At 45.5% G+C, this 20,231-nt stretch overlaps 1 protein-coding gene across 1 annotated transcript in view; it reads left to right on the top strand.

The window, feature by feature from the left end:
- LOC128689516 (chorion peroxidase) overlaps positions 1-20,231 on the top strand; it is an 88,643-nt gene that overhangs the window by 26,459 nt on the left and 41,953 nt on the right. The window contains exons 6-8 of the mRNA XM_070086476.1: positions 4,013-4,164; positions 5,106-5,303; positions 19,569-19,716. Of these exons, the coding sequence (XP_069942577.1) occupies positions 4,013-4,164; positions 5,106-5,303; positions 19,569-19,716 (498 nt within the window). The remainder of the gene's footprint in view (positions 1-4,012; positions 4,165-5,105; positions 5,304-19,568; positions 19,717-20,231) is intronic.

The following is a 20,231-nucleotide window of genomic DNA, read 5'->3' on the forward strand; positions in this document are numbered from 1 at the left end:
AGTAAGGTGTGGAAGTATTGTAAGATACAGTAAGGTGTGGAAGTATTGTAAGATACAGTAAGGTGTGGAAGTATTGTAAGATACAGTAAGGTGCGGAAGTATTGTAAGATACAGTAAGGTGTGGAAGTATTGTAAGATACAGTAAGGTGTGGAAGTATTGTAAGATACAGTAAGGTGTGGAAGTATTGTAAGATACAGTAAGGTGTGGAAGTATTGTAAGATACAGTAAGGTGTGGAAGTATTGTAAGATACAGTAAGGTGTGGAAGTATTGTAAGATACAGTAAGGTGTGGAAGTATTGTAAGATACAGTAAGGTGTGGAAGTATTGTAAGATACAGTAAGGTGTGGAAGTATTGTAAGATACAGTAAGGTGTGGAAGTATTGTAAGATACAGTAAGGTGTGGAAGTATTGTAAGATACAGTAAGGTGTGTAAGAATGGTATATAATACCGACAAGATGAAATTAAGACACATGTAAAGTAAAAGGACACAAGTGCAACTAATGAGACATTTATTGTGGCAACGTTTCGCTCTCCAGGAGTTTTATCAAGCCATTACTAATGGCTTGATAAAGCTCCTGGAGAGCGAAACGTTGCCACAATAAATGTTTCATTAGTTGCACTTGTGTCCTTTTACTTTACATATTGTAAAGCAGAAGAAAGGAGCCTGGCGCTTATGTAGTAACGTTACTATATAAGCTCAAGGCTCCTTTCTTCTGCTTCAGAATCTCCACGACTATGGTGCTGTTCGCACCTACTCCTAGGTTGAGGGACTGATTACCTCATCTTCTGTACATAGTTCTACTGTCTTCAAGTTATGTCCTAGAATTTGTATTGATAAAGCCACTGGATGGCGAAACGTCTACAATAAAGATACCCAGATGTTGCACATGTGTCTTAATTTCACAGTAAGGTGTGGAAGTATTGTAAGGTACAGTAAGGTGAATGATATTTTTAAATGCAGAAAGGTGTAGAAATGCTTTCAGATCCAGTAAAATGTGGGAATGTTGTAAGATACAGTCAGGTGTTGGAGTGTTACATAATACAGTTCTTCCCAACACTTCCACACATTATGGTGGAAGTGTCTCAAAGTGCAGTGAGGTGTGAGTTTAATTTAAAAGAAAACCCCTGTGGCGTTTAGATTTAGATTTATTTAGGTACATTATAGAGTCATGTTATAGGGAAGAGCAAAGGTGAGAATGTTGAATTAATGGAAGAATAACCTACAATATATTAGGTAAAAGGACACAAGTTCAACTAAACTCCTAGAGAGCGGAACGTTGCCACAATAGTGTGTCTTTTTACCTAACAAGATGAGAAAGACTCACGAAATCGTAATGACACGATTGCAAACAAACCATACCACGGGCGGGATTGAACCCGCGGTGGCTAACGCGACGGTCTGGAGTTTTGAGACTCTCTGACCGCGGGTTCAGTCCCGCCCGTGGTATGGTTAAGATGAGAAAGAATTTAAAGGTACAGTAATTAAGGGAGGCAGAAGGTAAAGAATATTGATATTTAATACACAGGCTGGAAAATGGGAGTCAGTCATGTCGGAACACATTTACTGTTCAATAGTCTCAGCATCATCAGGACTCGTGCGTAAAGCTAACATGGTGAACAATATTCGTTACTGTGTGTACTGAAGCTTTGTGTGCACTGAAGCTTTGTGTGTACTGAAGCTTTGTGTGTACTGAAGCTTTGTGTGTACTGAAGCTTTGTGTATACTGAAGCTTTGTGTGTACTGAAGCTTTGTGTGCACTGAAGCTTTGTGTGTACTGAAGCTTTGTGTGTACTGAAGCTTTGTGTGTACTGAAGCTTTGTGTATACTGAAGCTTTGTGTGTACTGAAGCTTTGTGTGTACTGAAGCTTTGTGTGTACTGAAGCTTTGTGTGTACTGAAGCTTTGTGTATATGACCAGTCCATGTTTGTATTACAGCAATGTGTATGACTCAACGCTGCGTGTGTTACAGCAATGTGTATGACTCAACGCTGCGTGTGTTACAGCAATGTGTATGACTCAACGCTGCGTGTGTTACAGCAATGTGTATGACTCAACGCTGCGTGTGTTACAGCAATGTGTATGACTCAACGCTGCGTGTGTTACAGCAATGTGTATGACTCAACGCTGCGTGTGTTACAGCAATGTGTATGACTCAACGCTGCGTGTGTTACAGCAATGTGTATGACTCAACGTTGCGTGTGTTACAGCAATGTGTATGACTCAACGCTGCGTGTGTTACAGCAATGTGTATGACTCAACGCTGCGTGTGTTACAGCAATGTGTATGACTCAACGCTGCGTGTGTTACAGCAATGTGTATGACTCAACGCTGCGTGTGTTACAGCAATGTGTATGACTCAACGCTGCGTGTGTTACAGCAATGTGTATGACTCAACGTTGCGTGTGTTACAGCAATGTGTATGACTCAACGTTGCGTGTGTTACAGCAATGTGTATGACTCAACATTGCGTGTGTTACAGCAATGTGTATGACTCAACGCTGCGTGTGTTACAGCAATGTGTATGACTCAACGCTGCGTGTGTTACAGCAATGTGTATGACTTAACGCTGCGTGTGTTACAGCAATGTGTATGTCTTAACGCTGCGTGTGTTACAGCAATGTGTATGACTTAACGCTGCGTGTGTTACAGCAATGTGTATGACTCAACGCTGCGTGTGTTACAGCAATGTGTATGACTTAACGCTGCGTGTGTTACAGCAATGTGTATGACTTAACGCTGCGTGTGTTACAGCAATGTGTATGACTCAACGCTGCGTGTGTTACAGCAATGTGTATGACTTAACGCTGCGTGTGTTACAGCAATGTGTATGACTCAACGCTGCGTGTGTTACAGCAATGTGTATGACTCAACGCTGCGTGTGTTACAGCAATGTGCATGACTCAACGTTGCGTGTGTTACAGCAATGTGTATGACTCAACGTTGCGTGTGTTACAGCAATGTGTATGACTTAACGCTGCGTGTGTTACAGCAATGTGTATGACTCAACGCTGCGTGTGTTACAGCAATGTGTATGACTCAACGCTGCGTGTGTTACAGCAATGTGTATGACTTAACGCTGCGTGTGTTACAGCAATGTGTATGACTTAACGCTGCGTGTGTTACAGCAATGTGTATGACTTAACGCTGCGTGTGTTACAGCAATGTGTATGACTCAACGCTGCGTGTGTTACAGCAATGTGTATGACTCAACGCTGCGTGTGTTACAGCAATGTGTATGACTCAACGTTGCGTGTGTTACAGCAATGTGTATGACTCAACGCTGCGTGTGTTACAGCAATGTGTATGACTCAACGCTGCGTGTGTTACAGCAATGTGTATGACTCAACGCTGCGTGTGTTACAGCAATGTGTATGACTCAACGCTGCGCGTGTTACAGCAATGTGTATGACTCAACGCTGCGTGTGTTACAGCAATGTGTATGACTCAACGCTGCGTGTGTTACAGCAATGTGTATGACTCAACGCTGCGTGTGTTACAGCAATGTGTATGACTCAACGTTGCGTGTGTTACAGCAATGTGTATGACTCAACGCTGCGTGTGTTACAACAATGTGTATGACTCAACGCTGCGTGTGTTACAGCAATGTGTATGACTCAACGCTGCGTGTGTTACAGCAATGTGTATGACTCAACGCTGCGTGTGTTACAGCAATGTGTATGACTCAACGCTGCGTGTGTTACAGCAATGTGTATGACTCAACGTTGCGTGTGTTACAGCAATGTGTATGACTCAACGCTGCGTGTGTTACAACAATGTGTATGACTCAACGCTGCGTGTGTTACAGCAATGTGTATGACTCAACGCTGCGCGTGTTACAGCAATGTGTATGACTCAACGCTGCGTGTGTTACAGCAATGTGTATGACTCAACGCTGCGTGTGTTACAACAATGTGTATGACTCAACGCTGCGTGTGTTACAGCAATGTGTATGACTCAACGTTGCGTGTGTTACAGCAATGTGTATGACTCAACGCTGCGTGTGTTACAGCAATGTGTATGGCTCCAGCGTGGAAGAGTCCAAGGAGCTACGAAGCTTCACTGGTGGACTGTTAAAGGCGACAACGGCAGGCAAGACACTTCTCCCACCCAACCCAACAGAATGTAAAGACACATCTGGTACACATTTCTGCTTCAAAGCGGGTAAGTTTGTTTAGGCACAGGTTCACATACCTGCAATTATCATACATAGTGTAAATTATGTAGGATAACCCAGAAAAAAAAATTATTAAGGTATATAGACAGACTGGTTATAAATGACCATAATTTTTAAAAGGGTGGACCGGTAAGCCAGCGGAAGGCCTCGGTCAGATGACCAAAAACTCCAAAGGCGGGTCATCATCTGACTAAGACCCGCGTCAGGAAACATTTGTTCTGTTTCCTGACGAACCTTACCTAACCTAACCCAGAAAAAAGTCAAAGTGACTTATTTCCATTGGGGTTTTACCCTCTCCTGTGATGTATTGTATTCTTAAGTTATCCCGAGTTTCACTTGTGAAAGTTGGTAGACAACAGAGGACGCTACTTGATACAAAACTTACTGTCCAGCTGAATATTATCTCCAGAATTTGCAGTCTCTTTCGCTCTCTTTTATACATGGTTTCTCGAGGTTAGGTTAAAGATTCCTAACTTAATATATGGCTAAGCGCTAAACAGACCATACTACGGGTGGGGATGGAACCCGCGGTCAGAGAGTCTCAAAACTCTAGACCGACGTGTTAGCCACTGGGCCAGCTAGTCATGTTGACGGCTTTGGAATTTGTGGACACATTGGTGCCTATGCTAACCTTCTTATGGTGTAGAAATATACCTAGTTGGATGAATCTTATTGGGGCTAGCTGGTCCAGTCGCTAACGCGACGGTGTGGAGTTTTGAGACTCTCTGACCGCAGGTTCTCCCCCACCCGTGGTATGGTTTGTTTACAATCATGTCATTACGATTTCATGAGTCGGCTAAGAGCTATTCCCAACATCAGCTTATTTGAAAGCCTTTTTCTTGTTTCTTGGACCAGCAATTTCATTTGATCAACTGATTAGGTTTTTTTACACTCTCTCTCCTTCATGAATATAATAATTGTGTCACAGGTGACAGCCGAGTGAACGAGCAGCCAGAGCTGGCCGCCATGCACACCATCTGGATGCGTCAACACAACAGACTGGCCAAAGAGCTGCAGCAGCTCAACCCAGGATGGAGCGACGAGATCTTATTCCAGGAGGCTCGCAGAATCCTTGCCGCTCAGATGCAGCACATCACCTACAATGAGTACCTCCCTATTGTCCTTGGTAAGTCTGACCTCGCACCCTCATGACTCTCATTCCCTCTTCACTTTGTAGAGAGTCTGACCTCGCACCCTCATGACTCTCATTCCCTCTTCACTTTGTAGTGAGTCTGACCTCGCACCCTCATGACTTTCATTCCCTCTTCACTTTGTAGTGAGTCTGACCTCGCACCCTCATGACTTTCATTCCCTCTTCACTTTGTAGTGAGTCTGACCTCGCACCCTCATGACTCTCATTCCCTCTTCACTTTGTAGTGAGTCTGACCTCGCACCCTCATGACTCTCATTCCCTCTTCACTTTGTAGTGAGTCTGACCTCGCACCCTCATGACTCTCATTCCCTCTTCACTTTGTAGAGAGTCTGACCTCGCACCCTCATGACTTTCATTCCCTCTTCACTTTGTAGTGAGTCTGACCTCGCACCCTCATGACTTTCATTCCCTCTTCACTTTGTAGTGAGTCTGACCTCGCACCCTCATGACTTTCATTCCCTCTTCACTTTGTAGTGAGTCTGACCTCGCACCCTCATGACTTTCATTCCCTCTTCACTTTGTAGTGAGTCTGACCTCGCACCCTCATGACTTTCATTCCCTCTTCACTTTGTAGTGAGTCTGACCTCGCACCCTCATGACTTTCATTCCCTCTTCACTTTGTAGTGAGTCTGACCTCGCACCCTCATGACTTTCATTCCCTCTTCACTTTGTAGAGAGTCTGACCTCGCACCCTCATGACTTTCATTCCCTCTTCACCTTATAGTAAGCAGACACTCAAGAAAATATTTAGTTCGGATTTTTAATCACGGAGGGTTATCACCCCAAGAAAACCCAAGGCAGTGCGTCATCGAGTTACTATCTTATTCCTTTGGGGTCCTCAATCTTGTCCCCCAGGATGCGACCCACACCAGTTGACTAACACCCAGGTACCTACTTGTTAGGGAAACGGGACATCAGCTGTAAAGAAACACGTCTAGTGTCTTCATCCTAGCCGGGGATCGAACCACGGACACTCAGGTGTGAAGCAAGAGCGTGGCCTACCAGGCTACTAGCCTGGTGAGTTACTTCGTCGTTAAGTTGACACACGTAAGCAAGTCCCTTGCACCAGCAATAAAAAAAATAACTTAGGTGACTGTTGTGTTTTGGGTTCCATGAGAAGAACCTAAGGATGGTCTCGGCGCTATACGAGAAAGGCATTCCCGTGTTCTATAACCGAGTCTCATATGACTTAGAACACGTGACAGGAATAGTGCTGAGTGTGACATATTAGTAAATAGGAAAGTCTTCCTTCGTTAAATTTTAAAACTCAGTAAAAACTCAAATTTTATTTTGCTTAGTTTTCTTTTTTCTCAGTTATACTGTATGAGTTATGAGCCAAATAAAAATGAAGAAGTTGGAAGCCAAAAAATTATTTAGGGCACCTGTTACAGTCCGCAGGTTAGAGTATGCAGAGTTTTTAACCCTCAGAGGGTAATCCAAGAATTGTAATTTTCTCCCTCACCTCACCTTGTTGCTTCCCCTAATACCTCACCACCGCTACATCCTGTACTTGGAGCAGACCATTCTACGAGAGTAATTCCTCAGTGACAGTAGCAACAGCTCTGCTGGAAGGAAATCTTTGAGCAATACGTTGCTACTCAGTACATGTAGGACGCTTTGACGATATAATTCTCGTTGTCGTAGTCTCACAGCTCTGGCAAAAAGGTTTCACTGCTTCATGTATGAAAGACAACTTCTGTGATGGATTATGGTAGAAAACTTATCATGTGTGACAAAGTATGATGGGAAACTCATGCAACGTGAGGAAATTTCTAAGGCAACGCATCCCGTGTGAGTGAGTATGATAAATAACATTCTAAGTGACAGAGTATTATTAAATACTCAATCTGAATGATTGAGTATCAACGGGATACTCATACTGTGTAGTGGGGAGAGGAAATTCAACCTGTGTGAAGGAGTGAGACTGGAAGCCCATGCTGTGTGAAGGAATGAGACTGGAAGCCCATCCTGTGTGAAGGAGTGAGACTGGAAGCCCATCCTGTGTGAAGGAATGAGACTGGAAGCCCATCCTGTGTGAAGGAGTGAGACTGGAAGCCCATCCTGTGTGAAGGAGTGTGACTGGAAGCCCATCCTGTGTGAAGGAGTGACACTGGAAGCCCAACCTGTGTGAAGTAGTGAGAGTGGAAGCCCAGCCTGTGCGAAGGAGTGAGACAGGAAGCCCAACCTGTGTAAAGGAGTGAATCAGGAAGCCCAGCTTGTATGAAGGAGTGAGATAGGAAGCCCAATATGACAATTTTCAAAGCATAAGTCAAGCTGATGTACTGTTCTCAAGAGTTATAGGATTGTAAGGAGGAATTTAACAGACTGTTAGCTATTCAACATATCACAACAATCTGGTATAGTGTAGAATATGTGGAAAGTAACAAATGAAATAGTCTACAAAGCATGATAAAGGTCGTTAGTTTCCAACTATAAACCAATAACCTCCATTGTGGGGAAAATTGATGGGATCAGTAATAACCGAGGCTATTTGAAGTCACTTTGAAAGACATAAATTGACCAATGCAGCTTAGCACGGATTGACAAAGGGGTTTTACTGCCTTACGAGTTTACTAACTTTATACACTAGTGTTTTTGAGGTGCTAGACCATGATTATGAACTTTTTCATGGTATTGAATGATACTGTATTTATGGACTTAAGTATGGATTTTGATAGACTTCCACATAGGAGATTGATGAGGAAAGTAGAAGTTCACTGAAGAGAAGATTTTTTTCCACGATCGATTCTTCAACTCGACAGTGCCCGTCAAGGCATTATGCCGGGTGAAGACCCCGGCATAATGCCGTGACGAAAATCAAAGGCCTACCATACAGAGGGGGGGGGGGGGTCTTTTCTCGTCAGTGCATTCTGCTGGGTAGCAACAGTAAGCATGACGTCTCGGCCTGCCGCCACACTTCACAGGGACTCCTCATTGTTCACGTGGCTGCTGTGGTGAGAGAAAGTGTTGCACTGTTGTCTCTCATCCGCCCCGTCTTTCGTCCAGTGTTCCCTCTGGTTTTGGGGCTAAACATGTTACATTATGGGTAAAAAAAGTCTTTAACACCTGAAATTATAGTTCAAATCATAGGGCTTCAAAAAGCTGAGCACCAGACGAAAGAAATAATGGAGAATGTTAGTGTGTGTGAGCGTTCAGTGAGGAACTGGGTGTAGCATTTCAAGGCTGATGGCGGTGTTGAGTTATCGTCTGTCAGAACCTCGGCCGGGCCCCTCCAAGAAGACATCTGCTCGTACCTTAACTGTGCTAAAGAAGCAGTTAGAGAGTAACAGACACACACACACACACACACACACACACACACACACACACACACACACACACACGTGAAGCAGTATCGCTAAATAGTGCTCCCAGGATTTAGCGTTCTAGTGGCTGTCCTAAGATATTATTAGCGGTCATCGTACGTGAGTGAATCAGTGAACATACCTACAAGAGTGTAATAGCTTTCAAGAGTGCGAATAATGTGATAGGATCAAGAATTTTACAATTTAAATTTGAATGAAATTTGAGTGAGGGAAGGTAGCAGTCAGCTGATCAGGCTACTGGCCGCAGTGTTGACACAAAATATCCAAACAGTTAATTGGGTTAACGGTGTGATCTGAAATATTAACAAATACATATGTTGGTTGATTATAGAAGCAGTGTAGTGATAAGGTCATAAAAGAGTGATTAAGTAAATACTGAAAGTAAGAAAAAATTAGTCAATCCCCAGCTGTTGGTGTTGTGAAGGTAGCTAACATCATCAGACTTGTTATGACCATAATACTGTACTAAAGAAAAAAGAGGGAATACCAAGTCTTAAAAGAAAAAGAAAATAAAAACTTGAATGCATGATAAAGTTCCTGAAGGAGTTACAAAAGTGAAGGAGTTGATAGCAGCCGACCAGCAGGAACCTCCATTGTTGTGCAGACGACATCACTTGCCTATTTGTGGTTAATTTTGGTTAGTGTCTAAAGTCTCAAGTGTCTCGCCCTGCTGGTTGTTGCTATACCATCTCTCTCTCCCTATTTCAGTACCAGGAGATAGATAGTGGTTAGTAAATTATCTAAATATCGCCAGGTAAACTCCAGAGGAGTTGTGTAGCCTAGTGACCCCCCCCCCGTTTTTCTGAGGGACAAGCTAGTAAACAAGTACGCACATACAAACACACGTGAGCACCCGTAATTATTGTATAATAAACATTAGTATATATTAATAAGGAATTGAGTGAGAAAAAATAATCCTATAATCTTCAAAAAGTAAAGTAGCCTAGTGTGCGAAGATCTGGGCCGGGAGAGTACCGGTGAACCAACAACAATGAAGATCTGGGCCGGGAGAGTACCAGTGAACCAAGAACAATAAAGATCTGGGCCGGGAGAGTACCGGTGAACCAAGAACAATAAAGATCTGGGCCGGGAGAGTACCAGTGAACCAAGAACAATGAAGATCTGGGCCGGGAGAGTACCAGTGAACCAAGAACAATGAAGATCTGGGCCGGGAGAGTACCGGTGAACCAAGAACAATAAAGATCTGGGCCGGGAGAGTACCAGTGAACCAAGAACAATGAAGATCTGGGCCGGGAGAGTACCGGTGAACCAAGAACAATAAAGATCTGGGCCGGGAGAGTACCGGTGAACCAAGAACAATAAAGATCTGGGCCGGGAGAGTACCGGTGAACCAACAACAATAACAAATAGTGTTAACGTAACCCCCCCTCTTTTTCAAAGAACGACAAGCTAGTAAACACACACACACACACACAAACACAAGTGTACGCAATTAATATTATATATTATATATTAGTGTATATTAATAAGGAATTGATTGTGAAATTTTTTTTATAATCTTCAAAAGAGTAGCGTAGCCTAGTGTGCGCACGCACACCCACACACACCCACACACCCCCACACACACACCCACACACACCCACACACACACACCCACACACACACACCCACACACCCACACACACCCACACACACCCACACACACCCACCCACACACCCACCCACACACCCACCCACACACCCACCCACACACCCACCCACACACCCACCCACACACCCCCCACACCCCCCCACATGCACACACACGCAGCACACACACAACACACACACAACACACACACACACACACATATTGCCAGACTCACACATACACTCCCCCCCTCCCCCACCGACATTTCACTCCTTCACCTGATCCTTCCCCTCCCTCTTTCACCCTCCCCCTCCCCACCTCTCCCTCTCCCACTCACCCACTTACCCACTTGCTTCACTCTCCTTCCCACTCCCCCTCCCTACTACTCTCCCATATAGCCACAGTTCCTCCTCTACCTCCCCCCCCCACACTCTGACATATACAATACTAACCTAACATACAGAATTACATAGGTTTCCCACTCTGAGGCAATCAGGATAAAACAAAAATGGGTTGCCAGAGAGCAACAAGAAAACCCAAGGGACAGGAGGAGGAAACTGCAAAGGAAGATTGGGCAGCAGAGCTCAAAAAAAGGGAACAAGAATGGGAAAAGAAACTAGAAGAACTTAGCATGAGAATGGAAGAGAGGATAGACATGGAATGCAGGAAGTGGGAGGTGAAAGTCAAAGCAGCAGAGGCCAGGATACAGAGTTTAGAAGAGGAACTGGAAGATCTGAAACAGCCTAAAGAATTAAAGAACATTTTGGGATTGACAACAGAGACCGCTACCTCAGCCACAAATAAGGGGACTGTAGGGAAAGAAGGAGCAAAACTGCATGTAGAAGCTCTATCAGTGGAGACTGTAGTAAATGAAAGAGCTAAGCTATATGTGGAGGCCCTAAAAGACCACAACAGAGCCCAGGAAAAGCCGAGAAGGGAAAATGACAGGCCACTGAGCCCACGTACAGTAGCTAGTGAAACTGAAGAAAGGAAAGCTGCAATGGAGGAAATCAAATTGAATGAGGGGATACACAGGGATATGCAGTGGGAGAATGAAAGGGTGAGGTCAGTCTTTGTGTATGGGCTACAGGAAGTTGAAGGGGAAACATATGAAGCAAGAAAACAAGGGGAAAAAAAGCAATTGAAAGCATCATGAAAGTAATCGGAGAAGACGACATGACCCAGCTGGAAAATTTTCGGAGAATAGGGGGGGTTTGTAAAAAAAAGAACCCGGCCAGTGAAAGTGACCTTCAAGGCAGAATCGACTCGGAACAGGATCCTGCAGGAGAAAGCACGATTAAGGGACATGCCGGCATACAGGAAGGTGTATCTCAACCGCGACAGAACACAAGACGAAAGGCGGAAACTGAGAGAGATGGTACAAAGGCGAAAGGAGGAAAGAGAGGGGATGGAGAAGACAGACAGGAGATCCCAGACACAGGAAGAAGATCAAATACAACCTCCCTCACAGCTTCCTATAGAAGCCTCTCAACCAGGTCAACCCCAGTGCAGCCAAACACTCTAAACCAAAACACCCATGCCATATCCAATGCCCCCACCCACTACATTACAAACTCCACCCCCACAGCAACCACCCATAGTTCCTTATCAGGTCTCCCACTTCCCCAACCCCAATACACCTCCCAGACCACAGTCTTAGAAAAGAAGTTGAAGGTATGGTATACAAATGCAGATGGAATAACAAATAAGTATGAGAAGTGGCACGAAAGAATCAAGGAGACATCCCCAGACATAATAGCACTCACAGAAACAAAACTCACCAGAATAATAACAGATTCAATCTTTCCACCCGGATATCAAATCCTCAGGAAAGACAGAGGGAGGAGAGGGGGAGGAGGAGTTGCACTGCTCATTAAAAGCCAGTGGGGTTTTGAGAAAATGGAAGGAATGGATGGCACGGGTGAAAGGCACTACTTAGTAGGAACAATCCAGTCTGAGGGACATAAGGTGATAATTGCAGTAATGTACAACCCACCACAGAACTGCAGGAGACCAAGAGAAGAATACGATGAGAGCAACAGAGCCATGGTCGACACACTAGCCGAGGTGGCCAGGAGAGCACACGTGGGGGGGAGCAAAGTTACTAGTTATGGGTGATTTCAATCACAAGGAGATTGACTGGGAAAACCTGGAGCCCCATGGGGGTTCCGAAACATGGAGAGCCAAGATGATGGATGTAGTACTGGAAAACCTCATGCATCAACATGTTAGAGACACTACCAGAGAGAGAGAAGATGAACCAGCAAGACTGGACCTTGTATTCACCTTGAGTAGTTCAGACATCGAGGATATCTTGTGTGAAAGGCCCCTGGGAGCTAGTGATCATGTGGTTCTGTGCTTCGACTACATAGTTGAGCTCCAAGTGGAGAGAGTAGCAGGAATAGGGTGGGAAAAACCAAACTACAAAAGGGGAAACTACTCAGGCATGAGGAACTTCCTTCAAAACATTCAGTGGGAGAGGGAACTGACAGGAAAACCAGTACAAGAAATGATGGACTATGTGGCAACAAAATGCAAGGAGGCAGAGGAGAGGTTTGTTCCCAAGGAAAACAGAAATAATGGGAAGAACAGAACGAGTCCTTGGTTCACCCAAAGGTGTAGGGAGGCAAAAACTAGGTGTACTAGAGAATGGAAAAGGTACAGAAGACAGAGAACTCAGGAAAATAAAGAGATTAGCCGAAGAGCCAGAAATGAATATGCACAGATAAGAAGGGAGGCTCAGCGACAATATGAAAATGACATAGCATCGAAAGTCAAGACTGACCCGAAGCTGTTGTACAGCCACATCAGGAGGAAAACAACAGTCAAGGACCAGGTAATCAGACTGAGGAAAGGTGATGGGGAATTCACAAGCAACGACCGAGAGGTATGTCAGGAGCTCAACACGAGATTTAAAGAAGTATTTACAGTGGAAACCAGTAGGACTCCAGGAAATCAGAACAGGGGGGTACACCAGCAAGTGCTGGATGAGGTACATATAACCAAGGAGGAAGTGAAGAAGCTGCTATGCGAACTTGACACCTCAAAGGCGGTGGGACCAGACATCATCTCTCCGTGGGTCCTTAAAGAGGGAGCAGAGATATTGTGTGTGCCATTAACAAAGATCTTCAACACATCATTTGAAACTGGGCAACTCCCTGAGGTATGGAAGATGGCAAATGTAGTCCCAATTTTTAAAAAAGGAGACAGACATGAGGCACTAAACTACAGACCTGTATCACTAACGTGTATAGTATGCAAGGTCATGGAGAAGATCATCAGGAGGAGAGTGGTGGAGCACCTGGAAAGAAACAAGTGTATAATTGACAACCAGCATGGTTTCAGGGAAGGAAAATCCTGTGTCACAAACCTACTAGAGTTTTATGACAAGGTGACAGAAGTAAGACAAGAGAGAGAGGGGTGGATCGACTGCATTTTTTTGGACTGCAAAAAGGCCTTCGACACAGTTCCTCACAAGAGGTTACTGAAAAAGCTCGAAGATCAGGCACACATAACAGGAAAGGCACTGCAATGGATCAGAGAATACCTGACAGGGAGGCAACAACGAGTCATGGTACGTGACGAGGTGTCAGAGTGGGCGCTTGTGACAAGCGGGGTTCCACAGGGGTCAGTCCTAGGACCTGTGCTGTTCTTGGTATATGTGAACGACATAACGGAAGGGATAGACTCAGAAGTGTCCTTGTTTGCAGATGATGTGAAGTTAATGAGAAGAATCAAATCGGATGAGGATCAGGCAGGACTACAAAGAGACCTGGACAGGCTACAAGCCTGGTCCAGCAACTGGCTCCTTGAGTTTAACCCTGTCAAATGCAAAGTCATGAAGATTGGGGAAGGGCAAAGAAGACCGCAGACACAATATAGTTTAGATGGCCAAAGACTGCAAACCTCACTCAAGGAAAAAGATCTGGGGGTGAGTATAACACCGAGCATATCTCCTGAGGCGCACATAAATCAGATAACTGCTGCATCATACGGGCGCCTGGCAAACCTACGGATAGCGTTCCGAGACCTCAGTAAGGAGTCGTTCAAGACACTGTATACCATTTACGTCAGGCCCATACTGGAGTATGCAGCACCAGTTTGGAATCCACACCTAGTCAAGCACGTCAAGAAATTAGAGAAAGTGCAAAGGTTTGCAACAAGACTAGTCCCAGAGCTACGGGGATTGTCCTACGAAGAAAGGTTGAGGGAAATCGGCCTGACGACATTGGAGGCCAGGAGGGTCAGGGGATACATGATAACGACATATAAAATACTGTGCGGAATAGACAAGGTGGACAAAGACAGGATGTTCCAGAGATGGGACACTGAAACATTAGGTCACAATTGGAAGTTGAAGACTCAGATGAATCAAAGGGATGTTAGGAAGTATTTCTTCAGTCATAGAGGAGTCAAGTCGTGGAATAGTCTAGAAAGTGAAGTAGTGGAGGCGGGAACCATACATAGTTTTAAGGCGAGGTATGATAAAGCTCATGGAGCAGGGAGAGAGAGGACCTAGTAGCAATCAGTGAAGAGGCGGGGCCAGGAGCTGTGAATCGACCCCTGCAACCACAAATAGGTGAGTATACACACACACACACACACACACACACACACACACACACACACACACACACACACACATACACACACACGCACACACACACACTCACACACACACACATACACACACACGCACACACACACACTCACACACACACACACACATACACACACACACACACATACACACACACGCACACACACACACTCACACACACACCGTTCGGGTAGGGAGGAGTGGATGGAGGAGCAGTGGAAAAGGATGGAACAAGAGTGGGAGAGAAAATTAGGAGAGCTTTCTGAAAAAATGGAGAAAGAGCTCTCTGTGAAATTGGAAAGGTGGTTGGATAAGGAGACAAAGAATTGGGAGGCACAAGTCGAAACTGCAGTAGCCAAGATAAGGGTCCTAGAAGTTGAGATAAATAGGCTGGAGCGAGTTACAGGGGCAGTGACCAGAGAAGACACAGCATATGAAGCTGCGAGGCTGAACAGGAAGGAAGGAATTATGAATTATGCTAAGGTCACATCAATCTGCCAAGGAGGACCAAGGAGTGAAAGGGAAGATCAACTGGTTGCAGATGGAGAGGGTGATAGGTCGAATGCTGAGGCACAACAAGGCTATCAAGAGCCACTGGAAAAATCAAGGGAGAAACTGACCACATACAGGCAGGATCCAGAGCCACAGAGGGTGAGGCAATGCGAGGAAGAAAGGGCAAAATCAGTGTTTATCCATGGGCTTCAGGAGAGAGAGGAAAGGACACACACTGAAAGGAAGCAGGAAGAAAGGAAGGAGATTGAGAAAATCATAACAGAAATAGGTGAAGAGAGGGACGAGATTGTAAATTTTCAGAGAATAGGGGGGTACTCGAAGGTGAGAAACCGACCAATCAAGCTGATTCTCAGGACGGAAACAGTGCGGAACAGGATCCTCCAAGAGAAACCACGATTGAAATACTCGGAAGAGTACAAGAGGGTGTTCCTAGACAGAGACAGAACAAAATCAGAACGACAGCAGCTGAGGGAGAGGACAAAAAAGCGAAAGGAGCTAGGAAAAGAGACAAGGAGGGAACCAGCAGAGGTCTGTCAGAGCAGGACAGAACAGCAAGGGCAAGCACACACACAACTACTCTCAGAACCATACAACCTATCACACCATCCCAACACACCCTACAATCCATACCCACAGCCTCCACCCAACACCAAGCTATAGAACCCCACAGTATGCCACCAGGTCTCCCACCCTCACAGGCCCCCCAAACCACAGTGTTGGAAAGGAAACTGAAGGTATGGTACACAAACGCTGATGGAATAACAAATAAGTGGGAGGAGTGGCAAGAAAGAGTCAAAGAAGCATCACCGGACATCATAGCTCTCACAGAAACCAAGCTTACAGGTATGATAACAGATGCCATCTTTCCAACGGGATACCAAATCCTGAGGAAAGACAGAGGGAACAGGGGGGGTGGAGGAGTGGCGTTGCTGATCAAAAATCGCTGGAATTTTGATGAGCTGGAGAGAGAAGATAGCGGAGAAGAAAGTGATTACATAGTGGGAACACTTCACTCTGGAGGTCCCAAGGTGGTAATAGCAGTGATGTATAACCCACCACAGAACAGCAGGAGGCCAAGGCAAGAGTACGACGAGAGCAATAGAGCGATGGTTGACACACTAGCTAGAGTGGCCAGAAGAGCTCATGCATGCAGGGCAAAGCTCCTGATCATGGGTGACTTTAACCACAAGGAGATAGATTGGGAGAACTTGGACCCACATGGGGGCCAAGATACTTGGAGGGCTAAGATGATGGAGGTGGTACTGGAGAACTTCATGTACCAACACGTAAGGGACACTACAAGAGAGAGAGGAGAGGATGAACCAGCAAGGCTGGACTTAGTATTCACCTTCAGTAGTGCAGATATCGAGGACATCACATATGAAAGACCCCTTGGGGCCAGTGACCATGTGGTTGTAAGCTTCGAATACACAGTAGAGCTACAAGTGGAGGGAGAAGCAGGAAGGCCAGGACGAATGAAGCCAAACTACAAGAAAGGGGACTACACAGGAATGAGGAACTACCTGAACGGGGTTCAGTGGGACAGAGAACTGGCAGGGAAACCAGTTAATGAGATGATGGAATATGTAGCAATAAAATGCAAGGAGGCTGAGGAGAGGTTTGTACCCAAGGGTAACAGGAGTAATGAAAAAGCCAGGATGAGCCCATGGTTTACCCAAAGGTGCAGGGAGGCAAAAACCAAGTGTGCTAGGGAATGGAAGAAATATAGAAGGCAAAGGACCCAGGAGAATAAGGAGAACAGTCGTAGAGCCAGAAATGAATATGCACAGATAAGAAGGGAGGCCCAAAGACAATATGAAAATGACATAGCAGCGAAAGCCAAATCTGACCCGAAACTGTTGTACAGCCACATCAGGAGGAAAACAACAGTCAAGGACCAGGTAATCAGGCTAAGGAAGGAAGGAGGAGAGACAACAGGAAATGACCGGGAAGTATGTGAAGAACTCAACAAGAGATTCAAAGAAGTGTTCACAGAGGAGACAGAAGGGACTCCAGAAAGACGGAGAGGTGGGGCACACCACCAAGTGCTGGACACAGTGCACACAACCGAGGAAGAAGTGAAGAGGCTTCTGAGTGAGCTAGATACCTCAAAGGCAATGGGGCCAGATAACATCTCCCCATGGGTATTGAGAGAGGGAGCAGAGGCGCTATGTGTACCCCTAACAACAATATTCAATACATCTATCGAAACAGGGAGATTGCCTGAGGCATGGAAGACAGCAAATGTAGTCCCAATCTTTAAAAAAGGAGACAGACATGAAGCATTAAACTACAGACCAGTGTCACTGACATGTATAGTATGCAAAATCATGGAGAAGATTATCAGGAGAAGAGTGGTGGAACACCTAGAAAGGAATGATCTCATCAACAGCAGCCAGCATGGTTTCAGGGACGGGAAATCCTGTGTCACAAACCTACTGGAGTTCTATGACATGGTGACAGCAGTAAGACAAGAGAGAGAGGGGTGGGTGGATTGCATTTTCTTGGACTGCAAGAAGGCGTTTGACACAGTTCCACACAAGAGATTGGTGCAAAAACTGGAGGACCAAGCAGGGATAACAGGGAAGGCACTACAATGGATCAGGGAATACTTGTCAGGAAGACAGCAGCGAGTCATGGTACGTGGCGAGGTGTCAGAGTGGGCACCTGTGACCAGCGGGGTCCCGCAGGGGTCAGTCCTAGGACCAGTGCTGTTTCTGGTATTTGTGAACGACATGACGGAAGGAATAGACTCTGAGGTGTCCCTGTTTGCAGATGACGTGAAGTTGATGAGAAGAATACACTCGATCGAAGACCAGGCAGAACTACAAAGGGATCTGGACAGGCTGCAGAACTGGTCCAGCAATTGGCTCCTGGAGTTCAATCCCACCAAGTGCAAAGTCATGAAGATTGGGGAAGGGCAAAGAAGGCCGCAAACGGAGTACAGTCTAGGGGGTCAGAGACTACAAACCTCACTCAAGGAAAAAGATCTTGGGGTGAGTATAACACCAGGCACATCTCCTGAAGCGCACATCAACCAAATAACTGCTGCAGCATATGGGCGCCTAGCAAACCTCAGAACAGCATTCCGACATCTTAATAAGGAATCGTTCAGGACCCTGTACACCGTATACGTTAGGCCCATATTGGAGTATGCGGCACCAGTTTGGAACCCACACCTAGCCAAGCACGTAAAGAAACTAGAGAAAGTGCAAAGGTTTGCAACAAGACTAGTCCCAGAGCTAAGAGGTATGTCCTACGAGGAGAGGTTAAGGGAAATCAACCTGACGACACTGGAGGACAGGAGAGATAGGGGGGACATGATAACGACATACAAAATACTGAGAGGAATTGACAAGGTGGACAAAAACAGGATGTTCCAGAGATTGGACACAGTAACAAGGGGACACAGTTGGAAGCTAAAGACACAGATGAATCACAGGGATGTTAGGAAGTATTTCTTCAGCCACAGAGTAGTCAGTAAGTGGAATAGTTTGGGAAGCGATGTAGTGGAGGCAGGATCCATACATAGCTTTAAGCAGAGGTACGATAAAGCTCACGGCTCAGGGAGAGTGACCTAGTAGCGATCAGTGAAGAGGCGGGGCCAGGAGCTCGGACTCGACCCCCGCAACCTCAACTAGGTGAGTACAACTAGGTGAGTACACATACACACACACGCACACACACACACTCACACACACACACACACATACACACACACACACACACACACACACACACACACACACACACACACACACATACACACACACGCACACACACACACACACACACACACAGAAGGTGGATAGGGACATTGACAAGGTGGACAGAGACAGAATGTTCCAGAGATGGGACACAGCAAGAAAGAGTTACATTTGGAAGTTGAAGACTCAGAGAAGTCACAGGGATGTTAGGAAGTAATTCTTTGTTCATAGAGATGTCAGGAAGTGGAATAGTCGGAAGAGTCATGTAATGGAGGCAGGATCCATACATATCACCCACACACCACCCACACTCATTGCCCACACAACGCCCACACAACACCCATACTCATCATCCACACACCACCCACGCTCACCGCCCACACAACACCTACACTCGCCTCCCACACAATACCTATACCAACCACCCACACAACACCCAGTATCCACACACTCATCACCAACATCGGTAATCATCTCTGAATATCTCTCACGCTCCATCAGGTCGAAAGTTCATGGAAACCTTTGGTCTGGTACCCAGAAAACATGGTTATGCTCCAGGCTACCGCGAGGACGTCGACCCCACCATCATCAATGCCTTCGCTGCTGCCGCCTTCAGATACGGTCATACTCTCATCTCCGGCAACATGGAGTAAGTAGCGGGAAGGAGGGTAATTAGCATTTCTCTTATGACAGAGTAATTAAATCTCTAGTTGTCATCCATCGCCTGGGATTTAGTTAATCAGGTTGTTGTTTGTCATATAGCATCCTGTCCTCTGTAGGACACGTTGTATTTTATAATTTGGGTTACGGCCATTGATATAGATACCTTGACGGTAAAATATAAAAGTTAGCATGTTACGATGTATTTTAGTCAGCGATTCTGTTTTTGAAAGCAAACATCCCGGGGAGACTTAGGGATATCTGTCACAGACGCTCAGGAAAGGGTCGGACATCTCCACACTGCCTGGTGTAAGATGCACTCACATCACAATCGAGAGTCCGGGGTCAATCCTGCCAAGAGGCAAGATATATGGAAGAATTCCTTAATATCTGCTGCCTGTATTGCATATCAGTAAACAAATACCCTGAAGATAAATAGTAGTTTTGGGACACATCCCGGTTAAGGACTTCAGAAATATTCCACTAAAAAAAAAAGTCACATTA

This window comes from Cherax quadricarinatus, chromosome 18, assembly GCF_038502225.1.
Source record: "Cherax quadricarinatus isolate ZL_2023a chromosome 18, ASM3850222v1, whole genome shotgun sequence".
Lineage (NCBI taxonomy): Eukaryota > Metazoa > Arthropoda > Malacostraca > Decapoda > Parastacidae > Cherax > Cherax quadricarinatus.